This window comes from Lipotes vexillifer, unplaced genomic scaffold (genome assembly GCF_000442215.2).
Source record: "Lipotes vexillifer unplaced genomic scaffold, Lipotes_vexillifer_v1.1 scaffold470, whole genome shotgun sequence".
NCBI classification, from domain to species: Eukaryota; Metazoa; Chordata; class Mammalia; order Artiodactyla; family Lipotidae; genus Lipotes; species Lipotes vexillifer.
This window is the reverse complement of record NW_006799533.1, coordinates 2155402-2177664: the sequence shown is the minus strand read 5'-3', so window position 1 is coordinate 2177664 and position 22263 is coordinate 2155402. Positions and strand designations below refer to the sequence as shown.

The window sequence follows — 22263 nt, the reverse complement described above, 5'->3', positions numbered from 1 at the left end:
GGCCCGTGAGCCATGGCCGCTGAGCCTGCGCGTCCGGAGCCTGTGCTCCGCAACGGGAGAGGCCGCAACAGTGAGAGGCCCGCGTACCACACACACGCACGCAAAAAAAAAAAAGTGTTAGAGGGCTTCCCTGGTGGCGCAGTGCTTGAGAGTCCGCCTGCCGTTGCAGGAGACGCGGGTTCGTGCCCCGTTTCGGGAGGATCCCACATGCCGCGGAGCGGCTGGGCCCGTGAGCCGTGGCCGCTGAGCCTGCGCGTCCGGAGCCTGTGCTCCGCGAATGGGAGAGGCCACAACAGTGAGAGGCCCGCATAACGCAAGGAAAAAAAAGTGTTAGAAATACAAGTAGCCAGTTTCTCTCTAATCCACTTAATTTTCGCTCTTTTGAAGTTGATGTTGGTTTCAGGAGCTCATTTTTGCCTAGGGCTCATATCCTGAGCTTTTCCCCCTTCAAATTATATAGTCATTAATATAATCACCCAGACTGGTGTTTCTCTTTATTTTCACCCTCCCTAAATTTTAAGCTGAAAACCTGCCTGAAACTAGAAATATTTCATTTTTAAGAAACACTCAGTATTATGAAAGTGTATAATTTTAAAGGTAAGATTTTGACAGGCCATCAAGGTCTAAAGTCCTGACACTAGTGTAAGAGAATATTATTTCCCATTACCCACAGACCCCTACAAATTTCTTTCCTATTGTATTTGTACTTTTCATGATCTTGCTTCCTAAAATTTTGCCAAGTACACGTCTTTTGATTGTCATCAGTCTGAGACAGAACGGAGATGGCAAATCTCGATTAGATAGCTTGGAAAATGAGAATCTTCTCTCATTTCTAGATGAAATGTATTTCATCTAGAGTTTTGGGATGCAGTTTTGATAGAGGAGTCCGTAGAGGGGAGCTGCATTGTAATTTTGTAGTCCTGGTTGGCCATTGTGCTCGGCTTGTGGAGAATGCAGTTTTAAGGTGGGAGGATAGAACAGCCTCTCAGCCAAGTTCATCTCTGACCTGAACTTTGAGCCATCAGAGACACCCAATTATTTCTTCTTTGACTAACAAATTATTAGCGTTATAGCATTTAAAGCTGAATTCTTCTTTGGGAAACATCACATCTTTGCAACCTGGCTATAAATATTGTGTTTAAATCATATTTTGTTTGTTTCCAACCTTATTCTTCCTTCCAAAGGATTCCCTTTACCATTTGGTCATAATTACCATGACTTTCCTGTGTCTTATTATGCTTTGCCAGACAGTTTTGCCCTTTGATATTTTCTTGCATGGATGGATAGGCGCTTATTTTGTATGGGCCATAGCACTGGTCTTTCAGAGGTTGCTTTTTTCATTAATTTCCAGTGAGGTGAAGTTAGAAGGATCTCTGTGTCAATTTATCTACTCCCCCAACATCCCAAAGGAAAGACATTTACTATAACAACAAATGTGGGCATTAGTATTTCTTTCAGTTCGTTTCTTTCCTCCTTGGCCTTGCGGGGCCTTTGGGTAACCAATGCAAGGCCTCTTCCTATGGGAGTGTCACAGTTGGGAAGTGGTTTGAGGACCATCATAAGACTCACCTACCAAAAGTCTTTACACACGCACACACACACACGCATGCACACACACAGGGTTGCTTGGGGTTTCACCACAATGCCTCTTTGAAGGCATGTTTGTACCTTTGGGGGCACCTGGGAGGTAATGCTGTCTGTCTCTGGCAATCCCCTGTCTATAACCATCTGGGTTCAAGCATACGGGTTCTGCAACAACAGAATTTCTGTTAAAACTTCTTTTGTTTATGGTCCTTTATAGGAAAAGTCTTTCCTTTTGAATTCTGGTGGCGTTTCTTACTATCAGTATAAAGTGATGTGGACTAAGGAGGTGACATTGGGGACAAGTTTTATATTATAGGTCCTATATATAGTTGGTGTCACAATCTATAAATTCCTGATGGCAGCTATAGTACCTTATATATCATTGCATCACATGTCTTGAACATAGTAAGCATTCTAAATTTTTGTTGAAGAATAACAAGAAATTTAGTAAATGGGGGAAAAATAAGGAATAAAGAAATAGCAATGATGATTTAAGGGTAGCCTGTGCAGTACTGTAAAAAAGTCTTTTAAATCACATTCAAAGATCAGTGGGTTTTCTAATTATTATATAACCAGATGGGAACTTTGGAGTAAATCATATAGCAAATACTTTTATGTGGCCAGGCAGACAGCTAAGTGATAAGATTTTTCTCGACTATGTGTAGCCATTTGGGCTGCAGTCAAGTTTTGCTTCATACACTCATGCTTATATCTTAAATTGTTAGATATTTAAATTTTTTAACAGGCATAGCAAAATAATAAGTGAAGACAATGTTATAGGAATAATCTCAAACACAAGAACTGTGTTTAGTTTTTCCAGGTATATTTTTATGTGTGTATGTACTTTATGTAGTACCGTAATCAGTGTATTTTTTTCTTTTGCTTTTTTCTGCTAACATGATAGTTTTCCATGAAATCATTAAATTTTAATCCTTCACACATGTTATGGGATTATGAGACCTGGTGTCTTAGCATCTGTGTAGAGATTTTGCCAACATAGTTTATAGGCCAAAGGCAAGTAAGACTGGCTTTCTTAGGGCAGTGCATTAAATATCGTTTGATTGCTTTTTTTCCAGCAGTGTTCTTTTGGGAACCTAGTTTAAATTTGTGGCTAAACCAGAAGAAGATATTCTGCTGTACTGGTGGAAGTTTGCAGTGGAGTGGGGGGGCGATTATTTTTTACGTATTTCTATTTTCTAAATATATCATGTTTGAAAATTAGAAAAAAGTAAGTACTTTATGCAGTTTAGAAGATTTTGTAGTTGTGGTTGTTCAGCGGCCTTTTATAGAGAATCAAAAAAATGTTACCAAGTGATGTGTTTATCAAGTGGCTCTGTTAGTAGAACTTGAAGTTCTTTTATAGTTTAAAGATGACCTAAGTTGGGTATTTGAATATAGGACTGTGTGTTTGAATTATGTCTTTGAACCTCCTCCAGCTTTTTTTTCCTGTATGACCTTGGGTAAGACATCTAATCATAACTGAAAAGTAAGAATAAAAACATTTGATGCTGATTATGATTTTGATGATGGGTAGTTCATGACCTACAGCGCTACCGTGAAGATGCGGGGAGAAATTTCAAAGTTATGTTGTGGCCTTTAGAACACTATTTCAGTATAGAATACGTTGTCGAAAGGCCCCCACTCTGATGAACAGCATAGACAGAGAAAGCTGGTAACCGGAAGCTGACTTGGCCCCTCGTGGCTTCCAAGCACATTTCGTTTACTCAGGCTTGGTGGTACTCAGGAAGTCAGTCCTGCAGAACTGGGAGACACTGACTCACCTGATTTCTTTCCTCTGGAGCCTGGCCCTGTGTCGAGTTAGTTCTCTTTTAGATTGAGACAAAGCCTCCGTCTTTTTCCAATTGGCAGCCTCCAGCATATGCCTTGAGTACTGAGAGTAAAAGACTTCTGTTAGTTCACATGCCCCAAATCAGTTCTGAATAAAAAAATAGATTTCTGTACTTGGTGGGGCGGGGGGCGAGGGGGTAATAAGAGCTTTCTTTCATTTCCTTAGTTCAGAAAAAATTTGTTATTTCCATTAAAGATAGGGTTTGCTTGGAAGAGATAGGTTGGTGACAGAAGGCTTATGCAGCACAAAATATTGTTAATCTAGTCAAAGCAAATTTAGACTTGATACTGACAGAACAGCCGAGACCACGCCCCTTGTAACTTGTCCAGTTTGAGAATATCTTATTTGTTATATTCATTAAAAGGATAACTGAGATACTAGGGGTTAGTTGTAAAATTACTGTTTTTCTTTTTTGGTGAGTGGGAGTTAAATGAACTGTTTGTCAAGAAATTGTGGGAAAAAAATAGTCATACACTTTGAGCTAGTCACTCCTGAATCCATGAGAATCATCGTTTTGTTAATTTCATCAACATGTTCATTTCTTTCAGCTCCATGTTCATGCATGTCTTTTAACCCGGAAACAAGAAGACTGTCCATAGGTCTAGACAATGGTACAATCTCAGTAAGTACACATAAATAAGATTTTCAGTTGAAATACTTCCCTTCCTGTGGAGTATGTATATGTGTATTGTGATGAGAATTATTTATTAGTTTTTTTTTTTCAAATTAACAAATTAATTTTCTTGCTAAGTTAAGTGGAAATTGCAGTGCAGCAAATTTTGGTGAGGTGCAGGGAGAGCTATCATCAGTCTCAGCTTAAATGCTGACGAGATTCAGCTTGTCTTACACGTTCACAGCAGCTAGAATAGTAGGGGCATTACCAGGCCACAGAGTGAACTACATGATCTGCGGGTTGGCGAGAGCAAGCTGTGATACTAGTGACTTTGATCAGATGGTTAATCGTGGTGTCACACGATTCCCCACGCAAGTGACAGAACACAAGGGAAATGGCTGTCTTGGACCTGCGTGTCTGATCTTGTCTTTGATACTTGACGTTGTTCTCCTTCCTCTTTCTGCTCTTTGCTGTCTTCTTAACGCCCTCTAGCAGGTGAATAGAATTCTGTCAATTTGTACAAATTTGTTAAGAAAGCAGAGAATCTAGATTTAGCCTGTCGGGTAGATCCAGATAAATAGTAGACCCTTCGGTTATAGATCTCGAAGGAACTGAAGTGATCAGAGACTGGAATTTCAGGTTTTACTACTTAATCATGGTTTTGCATATTAATTTTCAACTAATATATTAACTAGTAAGACAGCTGACCTGGTAAATTCTCCATTTTGGTATATTGTCCAGTATTGCCTTTAGAGACCTTGCTTTGGGACCTAGGAATTAGAGGACCCTCCTCTGGCCACACCTCCCCACAGGATGAGGGATCTGAGGGGCCAGGGGCATGTGCCCAGCCTAAGCCCTCACTCTGCCCACCCCCATGCTCTGGGTACCTGACTCTGGAATTTCCTGCTCCCGGACAGCTTAGGGCCTGCTTCTAGGGCCTGCATGGGCCTTTTCCCTGGGTCCATCCAGAGGAGGATAAAACTAATAAATGTACCCTTAGCCTGAAGGGTGCCCCAGGGGCAATGGTTTGAGGTGAGTAGGTGTCCACACGTGTGGGCAAGGCCCCTCAAGGTTTTGATAGAGCTGGGAATGGGAAAGGGGGTGTCGGCTGGCCCTCCTGTGTTACCACACTATGGTGTGGACCTTCAGGAGGTCTAAAAATTCTAACTTTGTACCTGTGCCTCCATGTGGTTGAAGATATATTTGTCAAGATTGGAGGAAGAGACCATATTTAATAGTTTAACTTGATTTATAACTTTGACGTATTTAGGCACATGGAATGTGGGTCTCCATTTCTAGTCTTTACCCAACCCCCCTGAGGGGTCTGAAGAGGTGGGCCTGACATTTGCTATTTGATCTTTAGTCAAAACACTTGTTTGGTGATCTTTATGGAAATTTTTAACAATATTGTTACATATAAATCAGTCCCCTGACAAATATTTATGGAAGCCCTATAAGATCTAATGCACTGTAGATCTGTAAAACCTGCGCCTTAGGAGGACAGAAGAGAAGATCATGATACAGACCTTTGTCTTCTTTAAGGCAAAAGCCATTTTTAATAAGTGGGGTGTATGTACGACAAACTTGTTTTTAAAAGATAAGGGGAGATAACTGGATTGTTCAATGAACTGAAGTTTCACCACAAAGGAAAATCTGAAAAAATGAGCTGAGATCCATTTATTGCCCAGCAGTTCGTGCAGTAGTATGTGTAACACTCACTGTCCGTGAAAAGCCTTACGTGTGTATAGCATATAGGTGATTCTTTGTATTTTTGAAATCAGTATAAGGGGTTAGTGGGTACCAATAAATTTGGCTTTGAAGGCAAGTTGAGAGCGAACTAAGTTATGGAGAGTTCTGGCTATTTATTGTAAATAAGAAGAGAGGCTGTCTTAGCCATTATTCCTTTAGTAAATGAAACTGCCAGAGAATCAGAACTTAAATCAGGAACGGGGCTAAAATGATTCTCTAGGTGTGTCAGCTCGGTGTTGAGATACCAAATCTTACCTCACCCGATCTTCTAAAAAAGATTAAGGACCTGGCTTGTATAAAATCATTTCCTTAAAAGTATTTCTTCTGCGTTGCTGAGGAAGATGAGTTGTATAATCTACCTATTCTCATCTGAAGAATTGTAAAGAGCTCTGTGTTAGGGAACGATACAGTGAAAGAACAGGGTGTTTAAGGTTCAGAATTCTCATTGATCACTACAACAATAACCGGTTCTTTACTGAAAATGCTTATACAGAGTCTCAGCTGTTTAATAGTTTACTTTCTGGACGTGAGAAATCCTTTCCAGAGACTATAAGTTTTCTGCTCCTTGAATATAGCAAATACATTTTGGAAGAAATACTATTGGTTAACTTATTTTGAAACACAGAAAGGAGGAAATTGGAAAGTAAATCCTTATTTCACTTTATTTTACTGAATAAAGGAGATTTAAGAGGCAGTTAACCTTGTGTAACTGAGTTCTGTATTAAAGATGAAGTAGAGGTAACAAGTGCAGGCCACTCTTTCAGAAGTTTGGCCGCAGAAGGAAGTGGAGAGAGAGAGGGTGAGTGCTAGAACGAGATATGATAGTAGATGAGAAGCAAGAGGGTCCAGAACGATGTCAAGAATTTAGCTTTGGGAAAGAATGGGGAGACTTTCCATTTTTAAGGTAGGGAAAGAAAGGGACAGTATTGAGATGTAAGGGAGGAATGACCTTTCATTTTTCTCATGAAGGAGCAAGTTGGATCACCTACTGAGAGAAGCAAAAAGGAAGGTGGTATATTTTCATGTCTATAACTTTTGTTCTTTCTGATCGTGTAGCCCAGAACCCACTTCTGCCATCTTGGTCTACAGTCCCGACCATCTCTCAAGGTCTTGTTCACGTGTTATCTTTTCATTCTCTCTCTCTCTCTCTCTTTTCCTTCCTTCCTTCCTTCCTTCCTTTCTACAGGTGGGTCCTGAGACCTCTCAAGTGAAACTAAAATTAATCACACACAGTACTCAGTAGGTTAGTTATATCACATTGCTTATTTAACCTGTTTTGTAAAAAGTTTTCAAGTCTGTCTCCTCCGTTAAATTGTTGAGTATTAAGGAACTGGCCAACCTTTTATTCATGTCCTCTCTCAGTGGATCTTAGTGTGGTACCTTGTGCATATTAGGGACTCAGTGAATAATTTGTTAAATAAGTTGTTGACTAAAGTATAAACACTATTATTACTAATATAGCTGGTTGTAATAAGTACCTGCTTAAATTCTGAATTAGTTTATTGGTACAGTTCTTTTGCTATTCAAAATGTTTTTCACAATGGAATTAACTTCCATATGGGGAGAAGGTATGCCAATAATTTAATTCATCCTGAGTTTGAGTTTTCAGAAATGCCTTCTCTTTCAATGTTGACAGAAGTCAGATTGTGCTAACTGCTATTCATACTGAAGCAGGACTTGAGATTTTTCTGTCATAATGAGTCATATATTCTAGCCAACCAACAAATATATAAATATCAACTGTGTGAAGATTAGGCTCCATTCTAACATGTGGCTCCTGGTCTCAAAGAACTTGTTCAGTTGGGGCAAAATGAAAAATGAAGTTATGAAATACCTGACGCATAGTAAAAAAAATAACAGCGAAAGTAGGAGCACCCCAGTGAGTGTGATGTTGGCAAGGCAATGAGGTCAGATAAGAGTAGGAGAGAATGGTCTGGGGCAGCTCCATGGAGACTGGATGTGAGCTAGGATTTGATTAGCTAAAGATAGGAAGGAAAGGTATTTCAGGCAAAGTGAATGGCATGGGGAAAAAAAAAGGATGCGCATCTTTATAAATATATTTTTTCTTCTTCATCACAACTCTTAGGGTGCCGAAATTTTTATTAAAGTCTTGCCAAGATAAATGCATAGTCACCGAAGATTTCTCGAACAAGGCCCCCAAGTGATAAAATCTCTGTTCTTTGTAGATTAATCTCATACATGTGTTATGGGAAGTTTGATTGGGATGAGAGGGAACAATTGCTGTGTATAATGGTTAGCACTCAGGATAGAGGTTATTGTATAAAAATAAATGATATTGACCATGTATGGCTTTGTTGTTACTGTTCTGGTAGTTCTTGTGGTTATTATATTCTTAGAGTTCATATAGTTTATTCAAGGGAATGAAAGAGGAAAGAGAATATACCTTTATTGAGCATCTACTATGTACCAGGCACTCTGCTTTACATACATCCCCTCATTCCAGCTTCACAGTAGTTCTACGATGTAGGTGGTATTACTCATATTTTTCGGATAAGGAGACTGAGGCCTAGAGAGTTCATGAGCTTCTCCAGCTCTCTTAGCCAGGAAGCAACTCTCAGCAAAGCTAGGGACTCTGTGTGCCTTGAAGCCTGGGCTTTCTTCTCACCCCATGCTGCTGGCCAGGAGCCACTCCTGCCTCTGTTAAAGGCTTTCCATCCCTCCTGTTGCCTCATTTGTTTATGGGTCTGTCTCCTTCACTAGACTGTCAACTACATGAAGGCAGAGACCATGTATGCTTCAGTGTTGTGTCCTGGACCACTATAGATGTTTTGTAAAAGTTCTGTTGAAGGAAGGAGAGAAGGCATTTCAGTTCCCATCATCAAAATGCTACAACCAAAGTTGGGCACTTAACCAGCAGGATAAAATTACTCTCAACAGTTGGGTGTTACTGTGTGCATTCACAGAGTGCATCGTGTGTTTAAATGACCGGTTTGGGCGTGCACAAGAATTTGATGTCCATATGCTGCTTGCTGAAATTAATAACATAGATACGTGAAGAAAGCAACTAGAAAACCTAAGTAGAAACGTTATGTGTTCCTGAATGTTTGTGGGACAGATGGAAATCCTTGGAGTTCCTTTCCTTGTAGGTGTGTCACTCTGGTCCCTGACCACATCTTCACATTGGCTTCCTCTCTGTGTCTCTTTGTCTTCACATGGCCTTCTTATAAATCACTGGATGAAGGACTCGCCCTAATCCAGGATGATCTCATTTTAACTAATTACATCTGCGGAGACCTTAGTTCCAAATAAAGTCATATTCTGAGGTTCCATGTGGACATGAATTTTGGGAGGACACTATTCAACTCAGTACAACTGGTAATAGTATTGTATCTACAGAATTTCCCTAACAGTGTCCTACCAATTGATTAGGAAACCATTTTGTGAATGTGTAAAATGATGCCTTTGGGAAGAGGTACCTAAAGATATTAAAAGAGGGGGAGATAGGAAAAGATTAAAATTGAAAGGGAGACCTTAATTCTTCTATCTAATGCCACCTTCCCCTAGATTAAGTGACATATATTAGGTAGGTCACGTGTCAAGATAGTGGTGGCAGAACTAGGGCTTCCTTGATCACTGGACAGATTTTCTTACCACACCAGGCTGATTTCTTCACACAACTAGGACAACCGAGTTGCAAGGAATTGCCCTAGGATGGTCACTAATGATTTGGAAGCTTGTGTTATTCCATGCATCTGGCCATTGCTAAAAAAACATTTTTTTAAAGAATTTGAGCCTCTAATGTAACAACGTGTTTTGGATGAGTTGTTTATTGCTATGGGTTATAATGAGCCTACAGGGACTGAACCCAAATGGTGAGGTCACGTTCTGCAGTGAAGAGAAGTAACTTATGAATAAAGCACTTCAGCTGTACCCAAGCTGACTGTACAATTGGACCACTCCTGCTGGAGGGAAAGTCCTGTTAAAACCTTCACCTCGATTGGCTCGGAGACAACAATGCTATAGCCGACTGGCTCCTGTTTGTCAACCATCGTGGCACATTTCAGGTTTTGTACTTAGAGAAGAATTGATGTTGCTTCTGGAATTTCCCTGCCTCCCAGGATTTCTAGTGTGGTACCATACGTGAAAAGTATCCTAATCATGAAGTCAACGGAGGCTGGATTTGAAGACAGTTTCAAGAGGCCCTGTGTTCAGAGAAATGTGGACCTGGAATCTGTAGGGCTTCCTTTTAAACTCTTACATAATCTCAGTACTTACACTAGCTTATGATTGTCTCATTCTCCCATGGTTTCTACCACAAAAGACCATCATTTCTGAGTCATTTCATCACTCTATGGCCCTGGGCTTTCTAGTGTGGGGAGTTCCTTTTATAGACTGTTAGGTGGCCATTCTCTTCTGAGCTTGTGCTGATAAGTTATAGTAAACTTAAATATGTATAAATATTTATATGTCGATATTAAATATCTACATATATATATATATATATATATCTTTTTTTCTGCTTAGCAGAACAAGAGTCCCTGAGTGCTGACCTGCCAGTTGCTTACTGTTTATTCATACAGTATAATTCATTGAAGGTGGTTTTGTCAAAGAAAACACTTACTGTGATCATGGGAGTTGTTGTCCCTTCATTATTTGTGTGGGTCACCAACCTTCTTAGAACCTCTCAAGGACAAGCCTGTCTCTTCCAATTGTGTCATTGTATAGGTAGCCCTGTTGTCTTTTGTTCAGTACCTGAATGTTATCTAAAAACTTGGTCAAGTAGTACTGAATGCATATGCCAAGAGCTTTCTTTGGCCGCCAGTTATTTTGTGGCACCTCCATTACAATTATGAGTTTTTGAAGAACCTCTTGATCGCCCTTTTAGACCGATTCTGTAGCATGAATACTGGTAGGAGCACCCAGATTGCCCTATATTTTAAACTGGGTGCTAAGGAGATCTTGTAGAGTGTGTGGTAGATTGAAATCATTTATACAATATCTACAGGAGGTATCTGCCACAAAGGATGGCTTCATTAGGGTCATTGTGTTACTATTTTATTTATTTAAAATTTTTTTTTTAGCCATGCCACACAGCTTGCAGGATCTTAGTTCCCCGACCAGGGATTGAACCTGGGCCACAGCAGTGAAAGCTCTGAGTCCTAATCACTGGACCACCAGGGAACTCCCTGTATTACTATTTTAGAAGGTGGTCATCTTCTTTTTATTGGAGTATAGTTGATTTACAATGTTGTGTTAGTTTCAGGTGTACAGCAAAGTGAATCAGTTATACATATACATATATCCACTCTTTTCTTTTTTAGATTCTTTTGGTGGTCATCTTCTTATCTTGGCCACATCAAGCAGTGTATCTATGGTTCAGAAAGGCAATGGCTAGGAATTGATGAGCGTATTATGTTCCAAGTTACTTTCCCTTTGTCTTATTCCTTAATAATCTCTCCCTCCCCCTGGATCCTTCCCATTGGCTTTTAAACACACTCAAGTTTCTTTTTATTAAAAACAAAAGTTGCTTATTAAAAACAACTCTCTTCCCTGTTCACCCAGTAGTCTCCCTCTCTTCTCTCATTATCAAACATCTCCAAAGACTTGTCTTTTTTTTTTTTTTTTTTTTTTTTTTTTTGTGGTACGTGGGCCTCTCACTGTTGTGGCCTCTCCTATTGCGGCTCCGGACACGCAGGCTCAGCGGCCATGGCTCACGGGCCCAGCCGCTCCGCAGCATGTGGGATCTTCCCGGACCGGGGCACGAACCCGTGTCCCCTGCATCGGCAGGCGGACTCTCAACCACTGCACCACCAGGGAAGCCCTCCAAAGACTTGTCTGTAGTTGCTGTCTACATTTCCTCCTTCCCCTCTTTACTGAAACCACTGCCATCTGGCCTCCAGTCCCATCAATCTGTCCAAACAGCTCTGGCTGTGATTATAAAAGCTCTCCACATGCATCTGTACAACTGACATGTTTAGGTCCTCATCATGTTTGACCTCCCAGCAGCACTTAGCTCTGCTGTTTCTTCCTGAAATACTCTCTTCCTGTCTATCCACGACACAGTACTCTGCTGGCTTTCCTCCTGTTCCCTGGCTGTTTTGTCTCTGTTTCCATCACAGGATGTCCTCGGACCAGCTTTGGTTCAGTGTTGGAGTTTCTCAGCATTTGCCCTCCTAGGCCCCTGCTTCTCCTCTTTGGGCAGCCTCGCCAGTGTCATGGCTGCATTTGCTGCCCATGTAATCATAACTCTCAACTTTTAAGCTTTGTCCAGACCTTTTCTCTGAAATTCCAACTTCCTTCTTAATATTTTCTGTTGAATGTCTCAGAAGAACCTCAAATTCATCAGGTCTAAAATCAGACTCCTTTTCCTCCCCTGGTCTTTCTCAGTGTCCCCTGTTTACGTGACTATAACCACTGACCATCCTGTGGCACGAGCCAGGGCTTTTTGGAGTTACTTTCCTCCTCTACCCTCAACTCTGTCCAGTCCATTATTTATGTATTTTTGCCCCCTAAATACCTCTCAGCTCCCCTCTCTCTTCATCATCATCATCGTCATCGTCACCATCACCACCACCACCATTGTCATTATCCTGCTCCATCGTCTCCTTGGACCCGCCCCCCGCCGCCGCCACTGGTCATCCCACATCTGTGCTGCCTCTTCCACTCTGTTTTCCATATTGGAGCTATAGAAGGATCTTTTCAAAATACACATTTTATCTCGACATATCCTCTGCCAGACCTCTCTCAGGCTTCCCTTTGCTCTTAGCACACAGGCCAGAATTCTTCCCATGGCCTATGTGACCCTGCTGGGTCTGGCCCTGTCCTCCACAGCTGCACTTCCCGTAGTGCCCTTCCTCCCTGAGTCCCAGTCTTAGCTGCCGCTCTCTGTTCCTTATGCCCACCTTGTTCCCTCCATTCCCAGGGCCTCTGCCTGGAGTGTGCTTCCTTTCTCTTTGCCTACTTAACTCTCATCCTCCAGATCTCAGTTTACTTTTCCTTTCCTTGGGGACGTCTTCCCTGATCTTCCGGCAGTTCGTGTCCCCAGATTATAAGTGTTCATAGCATTGAGCGCCCCTCCTCTGTAGCAGTTGTCATAGTTTGTATTTTATGTCTTTCATGTGATTATTTGATTATTGCATGTATCCAGCATAAGCTCTTCAAGGCGGCAGCTATGTCCGCTTGACTCTCTTACATTCCCAGCATCCAATACAGTGCCCATGAAATAGAAGTGCTCTGCATATATTTATAGAATGAATTAATGAGTGAGTGAATGAATAGATATAGTCTATCAGATTGACAATATATAGAGGTTAAGACAATATGTAAGAGGTTAAGTCTGAAATCAGACTGCTAGAGTCAGATCGCAGTTGTGTACCCACAAGTTGTGTCACCCTGGGCTAGTTGCTTTACTCTCTGTGCCCCAGTTTCCTTACTGTAAAATAGGGATAATAATTGTATCCATTTCACAGGGTTGTCATAAGGATTGTATGACATACACATAAAGCTCTTAGGACAGTGCCGGTATGCGTCAAGTGCCCCATCAACATTAGCTTCTTATCAACATTACTGTCACCAGGAGCAGCAGCATCTTCCGTTGGCAGGAACTAGGAAGCTTTGGTTAAAATCTCTGTCATGTGGCTTTAGCAGGCCAGTTACCAGGGGAGGAAATGTCTTAGTGATGGAACACTCCTTAGGATGCTTCAGCTTATTTCTGGTTCCGTCTTCCATCTTTGCTGCATCATTACAGTAATTCACCACTGATTTGTAAAACATGGGCTATCAAATACTATTTTTTTCTGCAAAAAAAGTTTGTTATCCAAGTTATTATCATTCATCACCCTCGGGAAAAGGTTGAGCTTTGAGAGGACCCTAAAGATTGGAGAGGATGTAGCAAATTTTTCATCACAAGAGTCACCCTTCCTCCAGTGCACTGACTAACCCCAGTGGGTTACCAGCCATCGAGAGCTCTACCACTTTCTGTTCATTTGGGAATCTGAATTTTATAGGCCAAAATGTCCAGAGAGCTATCTATGGTCCTGCAAGTATTCTTTCAACACTAGGAATCAGTCTTGTATCACAAATCTTTTATTAACCACTTCCATCTAGACGTGTGAGAATAATATTATCTGTGTGCACACATATTTTGCTAGTTTTTATTTTGAGTTAATCTCTTATACAGACTATAGAGCCCGACCACGGTTCTCATGTCACTGTCGTTTAGCTGGCAAGGTTCAGAGCCCAGAGGGGCTGAGGTGGCATTTCCATGTCAATTACCTTTAAGGCATTCCTCCCAGAGTACCTTGACGGCAGCATTTGTAGTGAGGTGGATGGACCTAGAGACTGTCCTACAGAGTGAAGTCAGAAAGAGAAAAACAAATACCGTATGCTAACACATATGTATGGAATCTAAAAAAAATGGTTCTGAAGGACCTAGGGACAGGACAGGAATAAAGACGCAGACGTAGAGAATGGACTTGAGGACACGGGGAGGGGGAAGGGTAAGCTGGGACGAAGTGAGAGAGCGGCACTGACATATATACACTACCCAGTGTAAAATAGATAGCTAGTGGGAAGCAGCCGCATAGCACAGGGAGATCAGCTCGGTGCTTTGTGACCACCCAGAGGGGTGGGACAGGGAGGGTGGGAGGGAGACGCAAGAGGGAGGAGATATGGGGATGTATGTGTACGTATAGCTGATTCTCTTTGTTATACAGCAGAAACTAACACACCATTGTAAAGCAGTTATACTCCAATAAAGATGTTAAAACAAAATTTTTTAAAAAGAAATTAAAAGAACCATCTGACATTTATTCCTTTGCAATAAAGCTTGAGAACTCACTAGAGCCAACATGTGTGAAGGAAGCAGTTATTCTTTTATAGCCCCTACGGTTGCTGGATTGCCACCACCTGGTGTTACTACACCTACTCTTTAATCTGAGAGCCTTGGAAGCAGGCTACCCCCTTGCCGGCCAGAAGCTTATAGTAGCAGAGAGGGGTGTAGCATTAGGTATGCCCTGGTCCCTGGGTGCAGTGCTGGTGTTCACTGCTGGGCTTGTGTTTCTTAGTTTCACTGTGGTTGGATGCTGCTGACTCAGGGCGGTGGTAACCCAGAGGGGTTTTTGTTTCCAAAGTGGATGCCCCTCCCCATTTATTTACCGCTCCTCCAGCACCACATCTTGAATGTAGTAGGCGCCACAATCAACTCATCTCCAGTTTCGCCTCCTTAGAGAGGGAGGATGACTCTGCTCTCAGTTACCAGCAAATGTTACATTTTTATAAATACTCATTTGGTGTAGGAAGAAAACATCAGTATTAGACCATAAGCTCACTGAAGCAATTTACACAGTTGCAAAAAGACTGCTAACTGTATTCCCACATAGAACAAACAGCACAGCTTTTCCATTGGCTGCAATCACTCAGGTGCAACTGGTTTGCTCTGTTGGAGAGCAGTCAAAACAATAGGGCAGGTTCTTCCTCCCGAAGCTTATCTGTCGTGGATGGGAGAGAAGGGACCTAGAAGGGTGCCTGCAGTTTGGTGAGTGGTGGCTGGTTAATTAGTGGGGTGCTGTGAACCCTGAGCTCTCTCCAGACTTTCCCACCGGCTCTTCCTTCTCTGGCAGAGCCTTAGGTGCCTGATGCTCTCTAGGGTTCTACCTTGTGCTGCATACTCTTTGTTGGTGATCTTCTGCAATTATCCTACACCGACAGCTTTCAAGGCTCTGGCCCATTCTGTCCTCCGAAGCCTGAACTCAGACTCCAGCTGCTTACTTGGCATTCCTCCTACCTGGGAGTCGCCAGGACACCTCTGATTTAGCATGTTCTAACTAGAAATAATTCTCTTTTCCCCAATATATGCTCTTTCTCCTTATTCCTTCAGTAAATGGCATCACCAAGTAGACCCAACCAGAAACAGGAGTTAGAGTAGATCCAAGTTTTCCCCCAAACCTCACAGCAATACTGCCCTGGCCTGAGTATCTCAGAGCTGCTTCCAGACTCTCCCCTTTTGTCTCCTTCCACGAGGACTTTGCAGGTTTCTGTCTGCTGCAGCATTTGCTTGGACTGTTGCAATAAACTCCAGACTGGTCCTCCTGTCTCTTGTCTCAGCCCCCGGCTACTCTGCCATCAGATATCCAAAATTCTAGTGTAATTAGGCCACTCCTCTGGGTATAAACTCTCCGTAACTTCCAGAAGGATAAAGTCCAAATTCCTTGGTTCCTGCCCACTTTGTCAGCCCTATATATCACAGCTCTCCTACCCAAATATCAGGTTTATTGCTTGCCCTTGTACGTGGGGTCCCCTTGCTAAAAAAGAGGTGTTATCCCTTACTGACCTCCTGCCCTGAGAAACTCCTCTCCCACCTTTAAGAATTAGCCTAAAGCCCCAAACACATTCTTCTGAGAAGGTCGCCCTACCTCCAGGGTATGGGGTTCAAAGGCTCTTCTTCTGAAGTTTTTTAAAAAATTAATTAATTTATTTTTGGCGGTGTTGGGTCTTCATTGCTGTGTGCGGGCTTTCTCTAGTTGCGGCGAGCGGGGGCTACTCTTCGTTGCGGTGCACACCCTTCTCATTGCAGTGGCTTCTCTTGTTTTGGAGCGCGGGCTCTAGGCACCCGGGCTTCAGTAGTTGTAGCACGTGGGCTCAGTAGTTGTGGTTCATGGGCTCTAGAGCGCAGGCTCAGTAGTTATGGCGCACGGGCTTAGTTGCTCCGCGGCATGTGGGATCTTCCTGGACCAGGGCTCAAACCCGTGTCCCCTGCATTGGCAGGCGGATTCTTAACCACTGCGCCAAAGGCTCTTCTTAAGAGTTCTCTATCATTTAGTTCAAATTTCTACTTCAGAATTTACGTGATGATTATTAGTTCACATGTAGGTTTCATCAATATGATTGTGTATTAAATAACACATATATAGTTCCTAAAAGTACCCGGTATATAGGACAGATTTAGTCAGTGCTGATTCCCCTGTTTTCTTGACCTCTGTTAGCCCAAGCAGCTTGAAGGCAGGAGCCACGTTCTGTGCATGGCCGTTTCCAGTACCCAGTCCAGAGCTTGCATGAATTGGAATCTCAGCAGTAGTTTCCAGGTGAATAAAAACCAGACCGGTTTCCTCCATGTTTTCATCCAGAAGCTCTTTCTCTTTGGCTTGCATTCTTATTTTCTAGTCATCCTTACAGAAGCCCTCGTTTCCCACCAGCTCTCTGATATGGAGGAAGCCGGTGTTTTAATTCTTTTCCCTCCCTTAATCAGGCAGAGCTTACTCAGAGTTCGTGGGAAAAACCATTGTTAACACACTGCCTTCATATAGCAGGGGTAGACCTCCTGGTGGCTGAGGCATGGACTTGGCTCCCAGAGAGAACTGCATCTGAATTCCAGCCCTACCATCTTTTAGCTGAATAATGATGGATGAGTTGGTTAACTTCACAGAAACCTCAATTTATGCACTGTAGATTGGGCATAATAATACGTTCCTCGTGGGGTCGTTGTGAGGATTACATGAGGTAATTTATGTAAAGGCCTCAAAAAGTGGTAGTCATTATTTTTATAACGGAAATTCTGTTCATTTCAAGAAAAGATGAACTTGAATTTACTTCTTGGTAAGGTTAATAATTATATCTGAAATTAAAGAGTATTATTTTTTATGCAGTTATTTGCCACCTCAGTTTAAAGATAATATTTAAAAACTTATAATTTTTAAACCAGTTTGTTTCTTGTGAGCACCATTTTGGGCTAGTAAAACTGATTTTATATGTAATTTTTTCCAGTCTTATTGAGAAATAATTGACATACGTCACTCCGTAAGTTTAAGGCATACAATGTGATGGTTTGATTTACATATACTGTGAAACAGTTACTGCAGTAGGTTCAGCTAACCTCCATCATCTCATGTAGATACAACAGAAAGAAAAGAAAGAAGAAAAGAAAAAAGAAAATATATTTTTTCTCCTTGGTAATGAGACTCAACTCTCTTAACTCTCCTATATATTGTACAGCACTGTTAACTATACGTAATGTTTGCTTTCTACTTTTGCTCACTACTTGCTATCTGCATATTTATTGGTGTGAATAATGTTCAGGGCTGAAAATTTGTGAATTTCAATCCAGAAAAAGGTACTTTAACATTTTAGTGCAGAGACCATGGTTAGAGACAGTTAACATTAAAAAGCAACACATCACTCTGTTTTCCTCTTGACTTAGGAAGTAAAACATTGATTAGTCCTAAGATGTGAGTTAAAAGAGTATACTGTCCATTTTTGGGCATTGATTACAAAAAGTAATAGCTTAGCAATTAGGCTCTCTTCTTTTTTTCATTTATAATTTGACCCCCTGGTAATTGTACATACTTTGATTCAAACCTACCCTAGCATTGAACCCTAAATAGAGAAATCTAGTTCCTACTTCCACATCTACTATTGATGAGCAAATCGTTTAATCCTTTTCTGGTGTTTTCTCTAAATGAAAACATAAACTGTATGTCATACTTATATACTGTAGCCATCACTGAAATGTTATACCGTATAATATGTTTGTATAGCATTATAATATAGTATTATTTGAAATGTTATACTGCATATGTTTGTATAGCCTTATAATATAGTATTATTTTCACATATTTCAAAAGTATATTAATAGAGAGCTACTATATAAATTAATATATTACTTAAAATGAGATTTTTTTAAAAATAAATTTATTTATTTATTTATTTATTTTTGGCTGCATTGGGTCTTTGTTGTCGTGCACGGGCTTTTCTCTAGTTGCGGTGAGTGGCGGCTACTCTTGGTTGTAGTGCGCAGGCTTCTCATTGCAGTGGCCTCTCTTTGCAGAGCACAGGCTCTAGGCGCACAGGCTTCTGTAGTTGTGGCACATGGGCTCAGCAGTTGTGGCTCGTGGGCTCTAGAGCACAGGCTCAGCAGCTGTGGCATACGGGCTCAGTTGCTCCACGGCATGTGGGATCTTCCCGGACCAGGGCTCGAACCCATGTCTCCTGCACTGGCAGGCAGATTCCCAGTTACTGTGCCACCAGGGAAATCCCAAAATGAGATTTTAATGCTTTCATTCAATTCTTTTAACACATGTATTTTGAGCAGGTACTATGTGCCAGGGAGTTTTCTAGGTGCTTGAGATACACATCAATGAACTCTCCCCTCTCCCCTCAAAAAAATCCCTCTCTTTGTGTATGTTGCATTTAGTAAACATGAAATACGATAATTCATGTATGTTAGAGAGTAATAGATGCTATGGGGAAAACAGAGAAGAGTGAAGGGGATTGGAATATGAGGGTGGGGCAGGGAGATGGATTGTGATTTTTTTTAAAGGTGGGCATGTTAGGCCTCATTGAGAAGGTAACTTTTGGACAGAGAACTTGAAGCTTGGGGTAACAAATCACACTGATATCTGGGAAAACAGTGTTTATTTTATTTTTTTATATGCTTTTTTGCCTTCTGTATACTTTCTTTCTTTTCTTTTCTTTTTTTTTTTTTTTTGCGGTACACGGGCCTCTCACTGTTGTGGTCTCTCTTGTTGCGGAGCACAGGCTCCGCACGCGCAGGCTCAGCAGCCATGGCTCACGGGCCCAGCCACTCCGCGGCATGTGGGATCTTCCCGGACCGGGGCACGAACCCGTGTCCCCTGCATCGGCAGGTGGACTCTCAACCACTGCGCCACCAGGGAAGCCCCTGTCTTCTGTATACTTTTTAAAAATTTTTATTTATTTTTGGCTGCATCGGGTCTTAGTTGTGGCATGCAAGATCTTTTGTTGTGGCGTGGATTCTTCGTTGCAGCGCACGGGCTTCTCTCTAGTTGTGGTGCGTGGGCTCCAGAACACGTGGGCTCTGTAGTTGTGGCATGTGGGCTCTCTAGTTGTGGCTCTCGGGCTCAGTAGTTGCGGTGCGTGGACTTAGTTGCCCTGTGGCATGTGGGATCTTAGTTCCCCTACCAGGGATTAAACCGGCGTCCCCTGCATTGCAAGATGGATTCTTAACCACTGGACCACCAGGGAGGTCCCTGGGAAAACAGTGTTAAAAGAGAGGCACAGCCAGTGCAAAGAACCTGAGGCAGGAGTGTTTATAATATTAGTACAATTAAAATCTTGACATATTTCTCTTTTATAAAAACAAGAAGTGATTATTCCTTTATTTTAAAATATTTATTAACTTTCATACATGGTATAATGGGGAAAATGTTGGACCTATGGGAGATACTGTTTTAAGACAACAAAAATTCCATTACTTTCAACTTAAAATCTATAGGGAAGGATAAAATAATCTGATCACCGATAGCTCTAATTTAATGCAGATTCTGATCAGTATCATAAAAGAGTTTATAGTGTCTCTTGAACTTCAGCAAAGGAAAGATCTATTCTGCCTGGGTAATGGTACGAATGCAGACTATTCAACCTTGCCCAGAAAGTTAGGTTTGAAAAGTGTTGGAGATTGGGGAAAGGGAACAGTTTCTTGGGAAAGGAGAGACTCCAGCAGAGGCTAGGTAGTAAGAGATGTTTAGTCCACTGTCAAGGACAAATGTCATTTAGTTGGAAATGCACTGGCAGGGGCATGGGTTCAAGAAGGATGGTAAGAATCTGATGACTAAATGTGTAGGAGAAGTTGAGTGGAGAGAAAGGGTAATTGGTGAAGATTACTCCCAGGCCAAGCTCGTTTTGGTCCAGTTTACATCATTGCTCCTGTCTACAGCCAGCCTGGGTCCTGACTGGTCAGTGCCCATGACATACTGCTTGGTCCTGCTTCAAGGTGTCAGACTTGGGAAACAGGGATAATGAAGGAGGTATTAGTGGTACTTGGTGCTTATCTTTCTTTCATGTCTGTTGTATATTGTATTGTCATCCAGATTCTCTGAAGAGTGGAGTGATTTCCGAATTTGCCCTGTAATATTTTCCTTTGCTCATAGAAATTCAGTGAGACATTCACCTGGTTTCAGTCCCCTTTTGAAGAGCCTCTTTGACGTTTGTGTGAGTTAAAAGATCAGTAGATAAAAAATTCAAGAGATAGACCCAAGTTTCGAATCTGGGTTGTGCAATCAAGCACACCTGTGACTTTGAATAAGTCCCTTAGTATCTCTGGACTTCAGTTTATCTAAAGAATGAGTCATTGTGCTAGGACCCCTTACAAACTCTAAAATTTCAAGAAATCCAAAACTTAACAACCAAAGATCCAAACTTCTTTCACCAGCTGCTTTCATAAGTAGGAACAGTAGTTTCCAGCCTTGGCTATTGCACTAAACTTCATGACATCACCTATAAGCAGTTTTCAATTTCAGCAGGCAACTTTTATGTTCAGAACAATTTTGTCAAAAGTTTTGAGCCTTTTTTTGTTTAAAAAAAAGTAAGTATGAACAACTAGCCTTTATGTAAACTGATCTCCCATGTAATTTGCTGTGAATATTATGGCAGAATTTTTACTGTGTGTGGATGTTTTTACAGTATTCAGTCTCTTTCACTATCTGTGCAATGTAATGGGGACGCAGAATACTTCAGCGACTTCGTGGGATACATCAGTGTTCTGGCTTCATATTCTGGCCTTGAGCAGGATATTCCTTATTCACTGAACAACTTCCAAGAGCATTTGTCTTTAAGATTCTGAAATTTGCCAGAGGCAGCCATGGAAGTGCTCACATCTAAACTTGTGTATCTTTTGCCTTTTACCCTCTCTCTCCCTTCGATCCTCTTGGGAGAGATATTATTGAAAAACCAACTGCATCTGGTTACCTGCATTCGGTGCTGGAGGACTAGGGGTAGGAAAGCACAAAAACATGTTACTGTTGATGTAAAGAAAGGTGAGGACAGGTAAACAATTAAGCACCGAGGCAAGCCTAGAGAGAGAGTAGGTAGACCTGTGTTTATGTGAGGAAAAACCTTGAAATTGTGTTTTGTGTCTAAACCTGTATCTGAAGGAGAATTTATCAAAAGAATTTGTAAACCTGAATTTGTTTCTTTGTAGGTGATATTTTGAATCTAGAGAGGCCAACAGCTGCTGTTGCTACACAAACCCCAATTATCTTTTCTCTTGCTTCAGATGCTTCCAAGTAATGCAAGATGTTAGTCTTCTTAGAAATATGACTAAGGGTTTCTTATAAAGTTTAGACCTGAGGCTGGGGGTTTGCAGCTAAAGAATTCCTTCTCCCCACTTCTTAAAATGCATGTAGTCAGAAAAGATTAGGGACATTGGGCATTTCATGGAAGGGGGAAAATGCTCCTACCCTCCCAGTTCCTGGGTGGAGACAATGTTCCATCGTTTGGTAGCCAGCGAAGCCCCTTTTCATAATTTAAAAACAAACAAGAATAACTCAACTCTCCAGGCAAATTGGCAGAATCTGAGTGAAGGTTAATCAAAACCAAAAGTCAGGTCAGTCACTTACCCAGTTGTTCTCAAACTGTGATCCGTGAGGTCAAAGCTGTTTTCATAATAATACTAAGATGCTATTTGCCTTTCATTTTTCCATTTTCTCCAGAAGCAGAGACGAAGAGCCAACTATCTTCTGTTAATGAGATTTGCAAA

The 22263-nt window shown here is 41.5% G+C and overlaps 1 protein-coding gene and 1 non-coding gene across 2 annotated transcripts in view; one reads left to right on the top strand and one right to left on the bottom strand.

The window, feature by feature from the left end:
• The window catches only part of WDFY2 (WD repeat and FYVE domain containing 2), a 181658-nt gene that overhangs the window by 95022 nt on the left and 64373 nt on the right, over positions 1-22263 (top strand). The window contains exon 3 of the mRNA XM_007471685.1: positions 3982-4055. Coding sequence (XP_007471747.1) covers positions 3982-4055 — 74 coding nt within the window. The remainder of the gene's footprint in view (positions 1-3981; positions 4056-22263) is intronic.
• Positions 10866-10937, bottom strand: TRNAE-UUC (transfer RNA glutamic acid (anticodon UUC)). Its single transcript has one exon. It is a non-coding gene; the product is annotated as a tRNA-Glu (tRNA).